The 15179-nt window shown below is 36.8% G+C and overlaps 1 protein-coding gene across 1 annotated transcript in view; it reads right to left on the bottom strand.

The window, feature by feature from the left end:
• tyk2 (tyrosine kinase 2) overlaps positions 1 to 15179 on the bottom strand; it is a 79411-nt gene that overhangs the window by 20505 nt on the left and 43727 nt on the right. Inside the window, exons 8-13 of the mRNA XM_028823027.2 lie at positions 14035 to 14192; positions 13326 to 13446; positions 12891 to 13071; positions 7640 to 7758; positions 6742 to 6909; positions 6444 to 6531 (exon numbers count right to left, since the gene is read on the bottom strand). Coding sequence (XP_028678860.1) covers positions 6444 to 6531; positions 6742 to 6909; positions 7640 to 7758; positions 12891 to 13071; positions 13326 to 13446; positions 14035 to 14192 — 835 coding nt within the window. The remainder of the gene's footprint in view (positions 1 to 6443; positions 6532 to 6741; positions 6910 to 7639; positions 7759 to 12890; positions 13072 to 13325; positions 13447 to 14034; positions 14193 to 15179) is intronic.

Genomic DNA, 15179 nt, shown 5'->3' with positions numbered 1-15179 from the left:
TTACACCATGTCCTTAATTTTTTTTTTCTGTGGCTGTACATTATGTTGCTGTTGTGAAGTTGCAAAAAAAAAAAAAAAAAAAAAAAAAGATGGCACAAAAGATGGTATGTGAGACTTTTAAAATGTGTTGTGTCATTACGATGGGGAATATGCGATGCTTAAATATAAAAGCACCATGAATGCATCTGTATGTCAGAATTTTCCTTCATCACATCGAACCATTCATCAAACATCGAAGCATGCAAATCGATCCCGTAGGATCCGCCTAGCGACTTTCTTTCACATGTAGAGATAGTAAACAGAGACTCTGACGTCACATTCCGACTTTTATCACACTGTGCCCCCTGACTTTTTGCTGGTACTGCAACTCGCGCACGCGTTGCGTTAATTTCTGAGGACCTGCTCAGAGGACGCGTCAAATGAACGCTGGGAATGCATGGCAGCCATGGTGCATGTGCATATGCGTTCAGAGCGTGAAGTATAAACGAGCCCTAAGGGAAAGAATCAGAACCAAGAAGCCTAGTCAATCTCCAAAAAGAGGTGCATGAAGCAGTCATTTGGGTTCACCACCCAACTGTAATGATTGCCACAAAGTACACAAAAAGGACAGAAAATCCCATCAAGAGAAACCCTAGACACTGAAGAACCTATTTTGCTGAATTAATTGTATTAATTCAAAACAAAGAAACAAATAAATGAAAAAGAAAATTATAAACAAAAAAAGGGAAGAATCAAGAAGAACTAAGCCAGTCCAAAATGGTAAAACCAAATACCTAAACGTCAAAACCTAGAATATCCAAACATTAAATTACCAAAGACCTCAAATATAAAAGACAAATTTCAAAAAGGGAAACAAAGACAATGTAAACCAGGCTGAAGGAGTGACTAAACTAACTTTTTTATAGTCACTCAGGTATAGGAAAAAGGAGTTGACTACAGTGCCAGGGGCCTTTAAGTAGAAAGCTGTGAAAAATTTCAGCTAGGTAAGAGTTAAATTCACCATCACACACTGCATTGGCTCCATAACCAGAATTATTGATGGAGAATAACCTCTCTCTTACTCCGACATTACCACATGTCAGACACCCCGGGGTGGGAGTGGTGATGCTCACATGCCCAAGGCTGGGTGCCATAACTTTAAGTTTGTTCAAGTGAAAGATGAGATCACATCAATGCAACTTTGACATGTGAAGAGAAACATTAACTGTTGTTTGTGTGTATACTATTTAGAGTATTAAGCTTTTTTTTGAGACAATGGTTACAGTGCTTGAAAGGGTAAATCTATTGACTGTGTAGCACTACTGGGAGAATTCAGTACTCACAAGGGAAATGAAGTAAACAACTGTGACTGGGAGGATTGGCCTGCTGCTTCATTTTAACCCTAGTGTTGAGCTGTTACTGAAATCCTGTGCTACTCATGGATTGTTCATGATGAACAGGATTGGAGATCTTAACAATATGAGAGTATTATTGCTTCAACAGATAGGCTTGTATGCATGTAGCTAAAATGAAATCTTGACACCTCCCACACAAAGTGTAGAAGGTATAGTCTACTAGGAAAACGTCAAGGTGCAGATCTAGTACATGCTGCAGGTCTTGCATTTTACAGTTGGCCTGGAGCACCTGGAAATTACTAGAGGTGCCGGGACAAGCTGGTGAAGAAAGTTGCCTGTAAAATCCAGCTCAGCATATTGCTACAGCAACCCCCATAAGGATAAACAGAATGATTATTATGATGAGTATTACAAGGAATGTTGGTATGCTTATAATGTATACAAGAGATATGTTTGGAAAAGTTTGGTACTCTAAGTATGCAGTTTTGGTGGTGTGCCAACTTATAAAGTAATTCCCATTTCTCATGCATCATTACTTCTTACAAGTAAACCAAAACGTAGAAACTACATCATCTTGAAGGAGCAGTTCTGGTCTAAACTCTGTTGCTGTGCTCTGTGGTGCCACTTAACAATGTCAAGTATTTGACGTGATAAGTTTTGAATACTAATGTATCCAAATCATTTAATAGTTCATACCTCTCTATTGCAGATTGTTTATAGCTATCATACAAAGGTATTTTGATCTTTTCTGATTTAAAGTCTCCCTGAGGTTCATTTTACACATGCACATTACTGGTATAAATTGCTACTTGTTGCATAAAACATCTCTGTTAGACAGTTGCAATTGTATAAGAAGCAGTCACTGAAGTAATTTTACCACTACAAGCGTGCAAAGAGCACATGAAAAAAGTAGGATAATACTGAGAATAAGATAAGGTTGGGAGAGAATTTACACGTTCTCATGCTGGTTAAGGTGGCAGGCAATTGTAAAATGGACCACTAATCGTAGTAGTACTGTTATGTGTATGCTGTCCAAAATCCACCAAAATTACATTATGACTGACTATGTGTATGTCTGTAAGTATATTCAGCAAGTTTACTACACTGAAATGTCTGCATATTCCTAACGCCACTCACCGAGCTAAAAAAAAAAAAAAAAAAGCAGTTTAAATATTCAAGGTTTCTATCTGAACTTTGGCATGGTTTTACTACATTTAGGAGTCCTGTAAAGATAAATTTTGGGACGTTGCCATCTATATTTGATGTAGGTTACATTATTAATATTATTATTATTACTGGTGTAAATGCTGTATACAGTAATTTATTTTAGGCGCCTTTCAAGGTCCACAAGGACACCTTACAGAGCACATTAATAACAGTCGCAGCATAAAATTATTAAAATTTCAGTACAATAAAACCAGAATAAATACAATAATAAAATTAAAATTAAATTTATTAGCTAAAATTATCAGAGAGAATAAACCATCTTAAAAAGATTTGCTTCCTTTAAATCTCATCTTAAAACACGAGTGTCAATATTACAAATGTCTTATAGGAGAGAGTTCCAGAGGCGAGGGGCCTCTCGACTGAAAGCTCTAAACCCCATGGTAGTCAAGTGAGCAGGAGGTACAATAAGATTGATAGAGGAAGAAGAGCTAAGGATACGAGAAGGAATGGAGATGTGAACAAGATCAGAAAGATAAGGAGGTGCCAGATTATGAAGGGTCTTGTAAGTAATAAGCAGAATCTTAAAATCAATGTGGTATTTAATAGGGAGCTAGTGAGGCTGTTGAAGGACAGGAGTAATGTGCTCTATGGAAGGGGTTCTGGTAATAATACGAGCTGTGGCATTCTGAACCAATTGGAGTTTGTAAAGGAGTTTGTGAGGAAGACCAGAAAGGGTAGAAATACAATAATCCATACGAGATGTAACCAGAGCATGAACAAGAATAGTAGTGCTGGTAGCTGAAAGAGATGGACGTAAAAGGTTGATATAACGTAGATGCAGACCGAGTGACATTATTAATATGTGCCTCGAGTTTTAAGGTACTATTGAGAATAACACCTAAGCTCTAAACCTGGGAGGAAGAAGAGATTAGAGAATTATCAACAGTCAATGAAATATTACATTTATTTAAAAAAGATTTAGCTCCTACCAGAAGAACCTCCGTTTTATCAATATTTAATTTAAGAAAATTAGCAGACCGCCATGATTTAACTTCCCGCAGACAGTCAGAGAGGGAAGAAGGTGGAAGAGTGGAATCAGGCTTAGTAGACAGATAGAGCTGGGTGTCATTGAAAATGAAGGTTAAATTTCCTAAAGATATGACCAAGAGGCAAAAGGTAAATAATAAATAGAAGAGGACCCAAGACAGGGGCCTGGAGAACACCACTAACTACTGGGCAAGCTTGTGATGTGAAATTTTTTTAACTGTACAAACTGTGTACGATCAGAGAGATATAATTTAAACCAGGCATGTGGAGTGCCAATAATACCAATCGATTTTAATCTCTCAAGAAGAATATCGTGAGAGATTGTATCGAAGGCAGAACTCAGATCAAGGAGCACAAGTATGGTGAACAGCCCAGAGTCAGCTGCCATCAGCAGGTCATTGGTGATTTTAACCAGGGCTGTCTCTGTACTGTGAAATGGACGAAAGTCACACTGAAATCATTCAAACAAATGATTGTAAGTAAGCTAAGAGTGAACCTGCTCAGCAACAGTTTTTTCAAGTTTTCTTGAGAATTAAGAGTTATTACAGCTGTTTTAAAAGAAAAAGGAACAAGTCCAGAGATAAGGGAAGAATGTATGATGTTAGTTATTAGAGAGGAAAGAGAAGACAAGCAGAATTTAACCAAATAAGTAGTAATTGGATCCATCTGACAGGTTAGAGGGCTTGGATTTTCTAATAATACCAAGTATTTCCTCCACATTTGGAAGTTTAAAACTGGTAAGAAAAGAAGAACGGGGATCATAACATACTTCATGTACAGAATTTCCAAGACTAGTCAGCTGCTGGTGGATATTTCCAATTTTCATATTAAAAAATGTCATAAAAGAGTTACATTGGTCAGTACAATAAAACTGAGATGGAAGACTGTCAGGTGATCAGAGGATTTTGTTTACAGTTGAGAATAAAGCCCTAGTATTCCCTTCAGCTGACCCAATTAGTGTTGCATAGTATGTAGTTTTTGCTGCAGACAAAGCATCCTTATAGACACACATGTGTTCATCATACATATGCTTATGGGCATCAAATCCCATCTTTTTATAAAGGAGTTCCAAACACTGCCCCTTAGCTTTAAGATGGCGATGTTCCGTGGTGAACCTGTGGGCAGAGTGGATGAAAGAGACAGTCTGGGTTTTCAGAGGAGCAAGATTGTCTAAAAGGCTGCATAGTCCATTGTTATAGTAGGAAACCAGTTCATCTGTGGTAAATAAATTGCCACAACTGAGCAGACTGTCGACTCCATTGGAGTAGGCAATTAAATCAATATTCTTAATATTGCAAAATGAGATAGAATGAAAAACATTTGATTTAGATAATATTAGGTCAACATTAAAACACACCAATTTGTGATCGGATATTAACAGGTTAGTAGCTATACAATTATAAGGAGTAAAACCAGACCAACAAATAAGATCAAGAACATGACCTTTAGAGTGAATAGTAAAGTCTATAAATTGCTGCAGACCAATACTATTGAGGCAAGAAGTAAAATCCCTCTGTGTCCATATGTATATTAAAATCACCAAACAAAATAGAATTAGGTGACCTAGAACAAAGAGAATTTACGAACTCAGACAGTTCATTTAAAAAGTCCTTATTCAACTTGGGCAGTCAATAAATAGTGGCAAGTATAGTGGGAGTAGGTCCATTACTTGGCAAGACAATGGATTAAAATGAGGCATATTGTGGCACAGTTTTAGATGATACTTTCAACTCTGCGCTGTAGATTATCACGAGAAGTCCACCACAACCAGAGGCACAGGGTTAGCAAATATAAACAAACCCAGGAGTAACAGCTTGATTAAGCTGCGAAAAAATCACTGGGTTGCTGCCAGGTCTCAGTAAAGGAAAAAAAAAAAAAATCAAAATTACGGTCCGCTTACATATCGTAGAGCATAGGCCCCTTACTGGTGAGTGAACTGATACTGAATAGCCCAATGGCAAGTCTGATTTTCCCATGTGTTGCTACAGTATAGACGACCTCATTAGGATAGCTAGCACACTAAGGTTGGCAGTCCGTCCAGATCTACGTGAAGTTCAGGGAAAAATAGACCAAAAAGACCGTTTTGGCCGATGGTCATAACAGTTGAAGTTCTGTTGAAAACCGCGATGAATGTATTTCCGACGGGAAAAACTGAGAATATCCCGGTGATGGCACAATGCCGAAGGTGGTTCAGACGGGCGACTTCGAAGTCGAAGAACCTCTGCTGCCATATACTTGCAAATCAATGTCCCTGGATAAAACATTAAAAACAGTATAATCCAGGCAAACACACTCGAAAAAGCAGCTCGTCAATCCGTACCATGGATTCCAGCCAGAGAAAGCAGATTGCCAGCAACCAGGTAAACACAGCAGCGGCAGCCATTAGCACAAGCGTTCACTCGTTAAGTACTATAGTGTGTAACTCCTACTAAGAAAACTGCTACTACTATGAAATTTTAGGGAGATGAAGAAAAACAAACACATTTTTGTTGACTAGTCAATTATTTAAAAAAAATACACAAAAAAAAATGTGTTACTTTCCCAATGAATAACTGAAGACGCATTTCAAAGTCTTTAGATTAACTATTTTAAATTTGAAAAGTTCCAGTAGGTCTCTTCTTCTAAAGTATTTCAGTTTTCCTCCCACAGTCCAAAGACATTCAAATCAGTCTGACTGGCAACACTAAACAGTTAATGGGGAAATATTGTATAACCAAGGTTTGCATGAGTGTGCCATGTTGGTTGGTTGCTGCATTACACCCAAAGCTGCCAGGATAAGGCTTAGCCCTAGTGACACTTAAGTGGAAATAAGCAGGTTTGATGATTAAAAAAATGACAAACATATTAACAGTTCTGAACTTTATGTTGGGGAAAAAAAAAAAAGTTTTGACTTACTTTCAGATCCCTTGACACAGACTCCATGAACAAACACCAAATGAATGTGAGACACCTGACTCATCAAACTTGCAGTTTCAAAAAATGCCTAGGTGGAAAGCCAGATACAGCAAGATCTTAAAAGATTTTTCAAAGAAAGTGATTATCATGTTAAAAATATTTATAAAACTGATTAAAACTTAATTTAGACAACAGTCTAAGGAAAAGGTCAAACATATAAACTTGTGTTACGGTTTAGAAAATAAAACCAATCAGACATTTATTGATAATTTTGAAATTTTAAGTTAGTAAAACTTGCCAGAGCTATGCCCTTTTGAGTTTGGTCTAGGATCTTCAGCACTACTCTGATTTCTTCAGTATTGTTGTTGTTCCACTCACTGTAATCATCATCCCCTCTTGCTGTATTTTTTACACGCATTATACCTTCATATATATTGGTCCTTGTACCGCGACCTAAATGTACAACCTTGAGGGAGAGGAATACAAAATAATAAATTGGTAACAAGGTATGATTCAAATAATTCCGCCAAAAGAGTAAACAAGAACAAGAACTACTATCACAACTTTTTACTGAATCAGCAAAACTTCAAATGTTTTACTGTAAAATATCTGAAGCAGACCTCAAATAAAACAAATTACTTATTACTTGAGAAAAAAAAGAAAGACACGGTGGTGTTTTGGATATGTAGGCTACACAGCTGAAATGTTAAGTATTTAACCTTCTTTTCTTTACATCATTATGGTAGTAATCTTTGTCTATACTGTATATAAACACCTACTCTCTCAGTTTTACACAATTTTGGCAAAAAACTGCATCCTAATGGTTTACTATGACATATCCATTGTTATAAAGTTTCCAATAGACATATTGTGTAAATCTCTATATTTATACACAGTGATGGACTTCACTTTGTGAAAGATAGCAGAGACTCTGAGCATGTTAAAGCTTTGCCCATCTCTGTGACATTCATGCATTATTGGGATGAACACAATTATTTTACTTAAGTGTTTCTGGACAGTTCCCAAAGTATATGCACAAAGTTCAGGCCCAACAGATATTTGTAAGAATGGGCCTCACTTAAACATGTAAAGGTGATACACTGCCATATTACGTAGGCAACAGCAAAAGTATAACTGTGACACAGATAACCAAATAAAGAACTGTGAGGCTGTCTAACAGAGGATGTGGTACTAACCTGCAAAACCTCCTCTTTGTGAATACGGTGAAAACTCAGCTGGCTTAAATTCAGTTCATTTGGTATTGGTCGTACACTGCTGTCTGGAGATTGTCTTGCCACAATTAAATTAGAAATTTCTAAAATAAAAACACAGAAAAAAAATCACATCAGCAAGCAATGAAAAAAAATTATTTGCATATAGTACTCCTACACTATAACATCTAATATTTCTTCTATAGTGACTTTATTAAGGGTCAGTCATGCTACTGCTCTTATAATGATTTTATATTTTTTCCTTTTGACATTTTCAAAAATATGCCAAAATGCCTGGATCTATTTTATGTAATAGGATCAATTAGAATATATGAGGCTATTAAACACATTAAAAAAAAATTATGTATTGAAAATTTTCCTGTAACTTTTCTTTTGCTCATAATTTCCATATACATTCACGATCTCTCACTCTCTTAATTTCTCTCTCTATATATATATATATATATATATATATATATATATATATACAATAATCCCTCATCTATCGCGGGGGTTACGTTCCAGAGCCCCCCGCGATAGGTGAAAATCCGCGAAGTAGCGACCTATATTTATTTTATTATTTATACATATTTTAAGGCTTTATAAACCCTTCCCACACTCTTATAAACCTTTCTCACTCTCTTGTTAACCTTTTCCACACTCTTTTAAACACTTCCTATGCTCTTAAACACTTTCTACATTCTTAAACACCGCAGACCAACACTGCACACTGCACGCAGCGATCAGACGTCGATGTGTCTGCACTCGCTTTGTGAAGGGGGGCAGCTGAACTCTCAGCAGAGCAGAAATGGACTTTGTGCTGCTTCTGCCAAAATGCCTGCTTGTCGCTCTGCACGTTCGGAAGGAGGAGGAGGAATGGGGGTGTGTGACTGCTGAACTCACGTTCGCTCAAACCCTAACCCCCCCCCCCCCCACGGAGGTGCACGCTCCTGCCACTTCGCATTGTCAAGGGGGTGGGGAGCTGAATGAACGCTAAGGAGAAGTGGACTTTGTGCTGCTTGTCGCTCTGCGTGTCAATAATTTAAAAGCCTGTACAATCAGGCTTTTAGGTGTACATCACCTATTTTCCTGTCTCACTGTCTTGTCTTGCGTGAAGTTAAAATGTTTTATAATAGTGAGATGTTACTCATATCCTTAGCCCGACATCCACATATCATATGTGTTAACAAAGTGTGTTTTATAAGTTTACATGTGTTTGAAGCATGTGGGATGGGTATTTTAAGGCTTAAACTATAAAAATGTTTATTTATATGGTCTTTCTATATCGCGGATTTTCTCCTGTTGCTGATGGGTCTGGAACATAACTTCCGCGATAGGCGGGCAATCACTTGTATTTAAAAACCCACGAAGTCGTGAATCCGCGAAAAGTGAACCGCGAAGTAGCGAGGGAATACTGTATCTGTATATATATATATATATATATATATATATATATATATATCACAGTAATCCCTCCTCCATCGCGGGAGTTGCGTTCCAGACCCCCCCGCGAAAGGTGAAAATCCGCGAAGTAGAAACCATATGTTTATATGGTTATTTTTGTATTGTCATGCTTGGGTCACAGATTTGCACAGAAACACAGGAGGTTGTAGAGAGACAGGAACGTTATTCGAACACTGCAAACAAACATTTGTCTCTTTTTCAAAAATTTAAACTGTGCTCCATGACAAGACAGAGATGACAGTTCCATCTCACAATTAAAAGAATGCAAACATATCTTCCTCTTCAAAGGAGTGCGCGTCAGAGAGAGAGAGAGAGAGAGAGAAAAGCAAACAGTCAAAAATCAATAGGGCTGTTTGGCTTTTAAGTATGCGAAGCACCGCCGGACAAAGTAGCTGCGAGGAAGGGAGAGGAGCCTCCGTATCCTCTAGGCCAGTGTGCGAACAGCCCCTCTGCTCACACCCCCTCCGTCAGAGCGAGAGACAGAGAGAGAGAGAGAGGAAAGCAAACAATCAAAAATCAATACGTGCTGTTTGATCTTTTAAGTATGCGAAGCACCATGTGGGAAGCATATCGCTTGCAAAGCAGCCGATGTAAGCCCAGCAAAGAAGGGAGGACTGTGAAGGTAATCTTTCAGCGTTTTTTGAGGAGCGGCCGTGTCCTCTAGGGGTGCGAACAGCCCCCGTGCTCACAATATATTTGAGGAGTTTTATTTAATACATAATACACGCTGTGGTTGGGTAGCTTCTCAGCCATCTGCCAATAGCGTCCCTTGTATGAAATCAACTGGACAAACCAACTGAGGAAGCGTGTACCAGAAATTAAAAGACCCATTGTCCGCAGAAATCCGCGAACCAGCAAAAAATCCTCAATATATTTTTTAATATGCTTACATATAAAATCCACGATAGAGTGAAGCCGCGAAAGTCGAAGCGCGATATAGCGAGGAATTACTGTATATTTATTACATCCATCCATCCATCCATTTTCCAACCCGCTGAATCCTAACTACAGGGTCACGGGGGTCTGCTGGAGCCAATCCCAGCCAACACAGGGCACAAGGCAGGAACCAATCCTGGGCAGGGTGCCAACCCACCGCAGTATTTATTACATATACACATTATATATATATATATATATATATATATATATATATATATATATACACACATACACACACACAGGTTAAATCACGTTATAACAAATGCTGAAGTAACAATTTTTATAACAAATACTTTTGTGGGTTCGGAAAAACATTAATAGAACATTATGTTAAACAAATCTCACTTTGATGAAATGTAAATCTCAGTATAACAAATGTTTTTTAAACCAAAAATGGCCACCGAAGGTACTAATGAGATGCAAAAAATACTTAATGCGGCTCCTACACTTTCTGCACTGAATCTCGGGCACCCAGCAACAGGTTGTCTCAAAGACAGAGACAGTCTGTTGCGAAATTAACATTCTCAGGCAGTCTTGTCGAGAGTGTAGGCATGACATCATACAGTTATAGCTGAATTCTGAGTTGGGGCTCCACTGAGTGTCCGCATGGGTAGTGGTGTTGTGTTCAGATCCCGTACTGTTTCAGATTTCACAGTGCTTTTCAGTTTTTTTTTTAGATGAATAAAATAAAGTGAGAAAGAGTCAGTTTCCACTGAAAGAAAAAATTAACAATCCTGGAAAAAGTTGATTTCGGAATGAAGATAAATGACGTGACGAAAACACTTTGGAATTCTACCTTCATCTTCATCTCGTTTTCATTCTGTATTCATACCTGTATTCTATATAAAAAAATGTATAATCTAATGTCTTGTTTTCATTCTGTGTTCACACCTGCATTTCTAATTAAAAATGTTACAGCTAACGTCTCATTTTCAAATAAAATATTTTTTGCAGTTTAAGAAGCACAGTTTTTTTATGGAAGTATCGTCAAGCCTGGGTCACAGAATTACATGAGAGACAGGAAGATGAGTCCAGGTTTTCAAGGAAAATACAGGTACTTTATTACTGTATAGAGAAGGCAGGGCCCAGTCTCGAGACTTCATTTAGAATAGGAGCTGTTAGGAGCCATGGCACAGGCAATCATCCTGCTTTAGCTCCTATCAACAACAACATTTATTTATATAGCACATTTTCATACAAATGATGTAGCTCAAAGTGCTTTACAAGACAAAGAAAGAAAAAAGAAAAATATTAAAATAAGATTAGGCAATACTAAGTAACAAAGAATAAATTAAGGTCCAATGTAATCTTCAGATTAGAAGATCATCAGCAACTCAGAATCACCACTGTGGCAGACAGGGACTGGAGAGGAACGATCAGGAGAGTGTGAGGAAGAGCAGATCAAAACCCAGTGTTAAATGTTAAATATTGTGCAACAAGCACCGTATGCAGCAACCCTGATTCTGCAGAGGACAACAAATTACTTTGCCCTTGGTCTACTATTTACCACTACAGAGCTGTCCTTGCGCCACCACCCTTAGATATGGCGAATCACTGGCAGCCCCAGTCATAATACTATATATAATATTTTCCCCATATTCAATATAATGAAATGTCCATTATAACAAAATATTTTTATGTTCCTGTGAGTTACATTATAATGGGATTCCACCTGTGTGTATACAATATTATATATAAAAACACACATATACACTAATTGGCGACTCTAAATTGGCTCCAGTGTGAGTGAGTGGATGGACGTCAGCATTTGTGAAGTCTGTGATGGTCTGGCACCCAATCTGGGGTAATTTTACCTAAAACATACAATAAGTATTAATAAAAATTATTCTTCTTCATCCAAGAATCTGTTCCTAGTCTACAACTATGCAGTACAAACTACTTCGCTACAGAATGGTCAGTATTACTGAAGCAAAAGTTCAACCGCATACATAATGTGAACAAGTTTAATGGCCTGGGGCAAAAATTACTAGTGTGCCTACAGGAATAGTATTGAATGCTGCACTATTGCATGCCAGATGACAAAATGGTGAAGTATGATGTGGTTTGTCATTTCTTATTATAAATGCCATACATTGATGGTAGTGTGGCTTCACTAATGAATAACATACAAAAAACTAATTATTCATGTTTTCACCATTCTGCACAACTCTCGGTAAAAGCTTTTTATTCTATTAAGCATTCCACAGCCATATGTCGAGCTGTAATCTTACCACAGCTTTCAACATTTCTAAAGCAATTACCAATTGTTTACTCAGATATATTACAATTTGCTGCAGAAAAAATCCCAGGTTGTAGTATTTGGTGGAAAGCCAATAATTTATTTTAAAATTAAATTTTAATACACAAACAAGCAGGGACCCAACAACAGAACAAGAAACAGCAGATTTTAAGTGTTTAATAAATTACAAACAACAATGATATTTTTATTAGAAATTTATTAGCCTTACTATTCTGAAGGAAGGGTACTGTCACAATCAACTGCTAATATTTATCCTTCCTTTAAAAATGGTTTTACTTACCCCAATGTTTGTGAAGCTACAAAAAGATCTAATCTCAACATCCATAGATGAAACTTACTTGTCATGTACAGTAAGACATAAATTGAAATCCTGCATCCTTTTAAGACCCTGAACAAGCAAATAAACTAGCAAAGTACACAAAAAAATTAAACTACTTTTACAATCCTAACTCAAAAATGTTTTAAGATTCTGATACTGTTAATACATATGGTAAACCTAAACATAGTAGAACAACTAATTGATTAAAAAATTAATAGATTTCCATAATGTATATTTATGTTATGTGGTCCTACCTCCAGATTTTGGCAAGCAGCACTTCTTAACAAAAAAACATTCACTTCCTGATTTAAGGACGCAGGTCTTAAGGTTTTCTGTCAACTCCTTTACACTGCTGAATTCTCGCTCCCAGCCCTCAAGTACAAACTTGCTTCCCTTTTGCTGTATTCGAAACTGTTTGTGGTGCTGGCCATTGTTCTGTAAAATAATGTAAAGTTATATTATTTGCACTTTAATAAAGTAAAAGAAACTTATCAGTTTAAAAAAATGTGGTGGCAAACATTTTGTAAATCAAATGATTTCAGTTATTACCTGCTAAATAATTTTACGTATCTTTAATGTTTAACAATTACCAAAATGTGTCCTAAAATTAAAATTCTATAAACTTATTTATAAATAAAGCCTGTTATTTATTATCTGCATAATAAAGAAACCAGCAGTTAACACCTCACCTCAGGATATTTGTTTAAAACAGTCAGGATTATCCTATGAAAATCACGGGCACTCCAACGAATAATAAACAAACCAGGCTCTTTTTCTTCTCTTTTCAGTTTCTGAATGGCAAACTCCTCTCTGTGACAGCAAACATGTAATTTTAAAAAACACACACTTCGAATCTGTAAAAGTTATCTTGCAATATAGTGTAGGTGAAAGTGGAAAAAGGCAAATAAAATAAATAAGATCTCTTCAACTTTTTTCTCAGTAGACCAAAACTGTACATTTAATTCTTATAAGAACATGAGAAGTGAGCCCATGATGACAGAGTGAAATGTTGTCAGGATCACCACAACAGTGTATATATTTTCAATCTATACAGTGTGTCTCAAAGAGTTTATACCCATACCCAAACCAAACTCAAGACATGCTGGAAATAAAAATTGGTGAGGTCTTACTTAAGTCCATTTACATGAGAAAACCCTCATATTGTACATAACATGAGAAGCAGACATCTTCAGGATATAAAAAGAGAAACAGCCAAGAGGTCTACCGGGTACATGGCGTTTGGAGGCTTCATGGGACAGATAATGACATGTCACAAATCGATAGAATGCTATCTCCTGAAATAAATCAATTAACTAATTTGGCTATAGAAATAAAGCAATATAAAGAAAGAAAAATTCACAACTTAAATAATCACTAGTATCAGACAGCACAACTCACTGAATAGGTCCGTGAATTCCATTTTCATTGCTTAGCACTATCCGAGGAGGAGCAACCTCGTGGCACAGATAATGGTGAAAGTCTGCTGTAAGCCGAAAATATCCATCAACCAGAGATACAAATGAGAGTGCTTCTTCATAATTTTTTAGACCTAGCTCCTGCAAAACAGCAATTTATAGGATCGCTTAATGTAAAGTATGAAGCTATCTGAGAAAAAAAGCTGATAAACCTGCATTATGTCAATCTCCAAAAACAAGAATCCTGCATGATACTGGTGGGGAGAAAAGCTTGTCCAAATTTCACTTTCAGCATAAACGCAGACCACACAAAATTATAGTCACTTTACCTTTACAAAATATGAAATGACATGAATTATGATAAATTTTAAAGTGTGTACTGTACTGATTTTTTTTTCTAAAATTGTAGCCATTGCTTAGTATACAGTTCTGGTTCTGTGATTCTTTTAAAAGCTAAGCTATGAGATCAACAAATGAGAGGTCTGTATGGGACTGATTATTTTAACCCCATTCCCTTCCATTTTTGACAGGTTTCACCACATGTCTTCTAGACAAAAAACTTTGTTTTATCAGGACCGCTGAAATGATGTCATGCAAAGAACTGAGCCAGGTTCATATGGCTTTAACCTGAAAATGTAGCTCTAAGAGTCAAACTATGCATGAATTAAAAAAAAAACCTAAATAATATCCACACTGTTAATGGTGAGATCACATTTAAGTCACTTGTTATTTGTGCGTTTCAACTAAATGTCAGTACCACATGTAAAAAGATTTTGTTAATTTGTTATGGGTTATTGTTTAGTCACTTATCATTGTGAATGTGTATTCTGGCTATTAAGAAAATGGAAGCCTGTGCCTTTAATTGTGGAACGGCATGACTGGCAGTAAGGAGCAGATAGTTACGTACTCAGTGTGAGACCTGATATAGCCAAGGAAAACACCTTTAAAAAGTAACATTGTAGTATTTTGCTAAGCTACAATGACAGATTGTTTCAACAACCATAATAACATCTCTAATCAAATAGACTAGATGTGGCACCCTTAAGCTCTGCTTTAGACAATAAGACGAAGGGTTAAAGAGAGGAACGAAATATGCATCAGTGATGCGTAAGGGGATTTTTGTTAATG

Source organism: Erpetoichthys calabaricus, chromosome 17, assembly GCF_900747795.2.
Source record: "Erpetoichthys calabaricus chromosome 17, fErpCal1.3, whole genome shotgun sequence".
NCBI classification, from domain to species: Eukaryota; Metazoa; Chordata; class Cladistia; order Polypteriformes; family Polypteridae; genus Erpetoichthys; species Erpetoichthys calabaricus.
The sequence above is the reverse complement of the archived record's forward strand: the minus strand, read 5'-3'. Positions and strand labels throughout refer to the sequence as shown.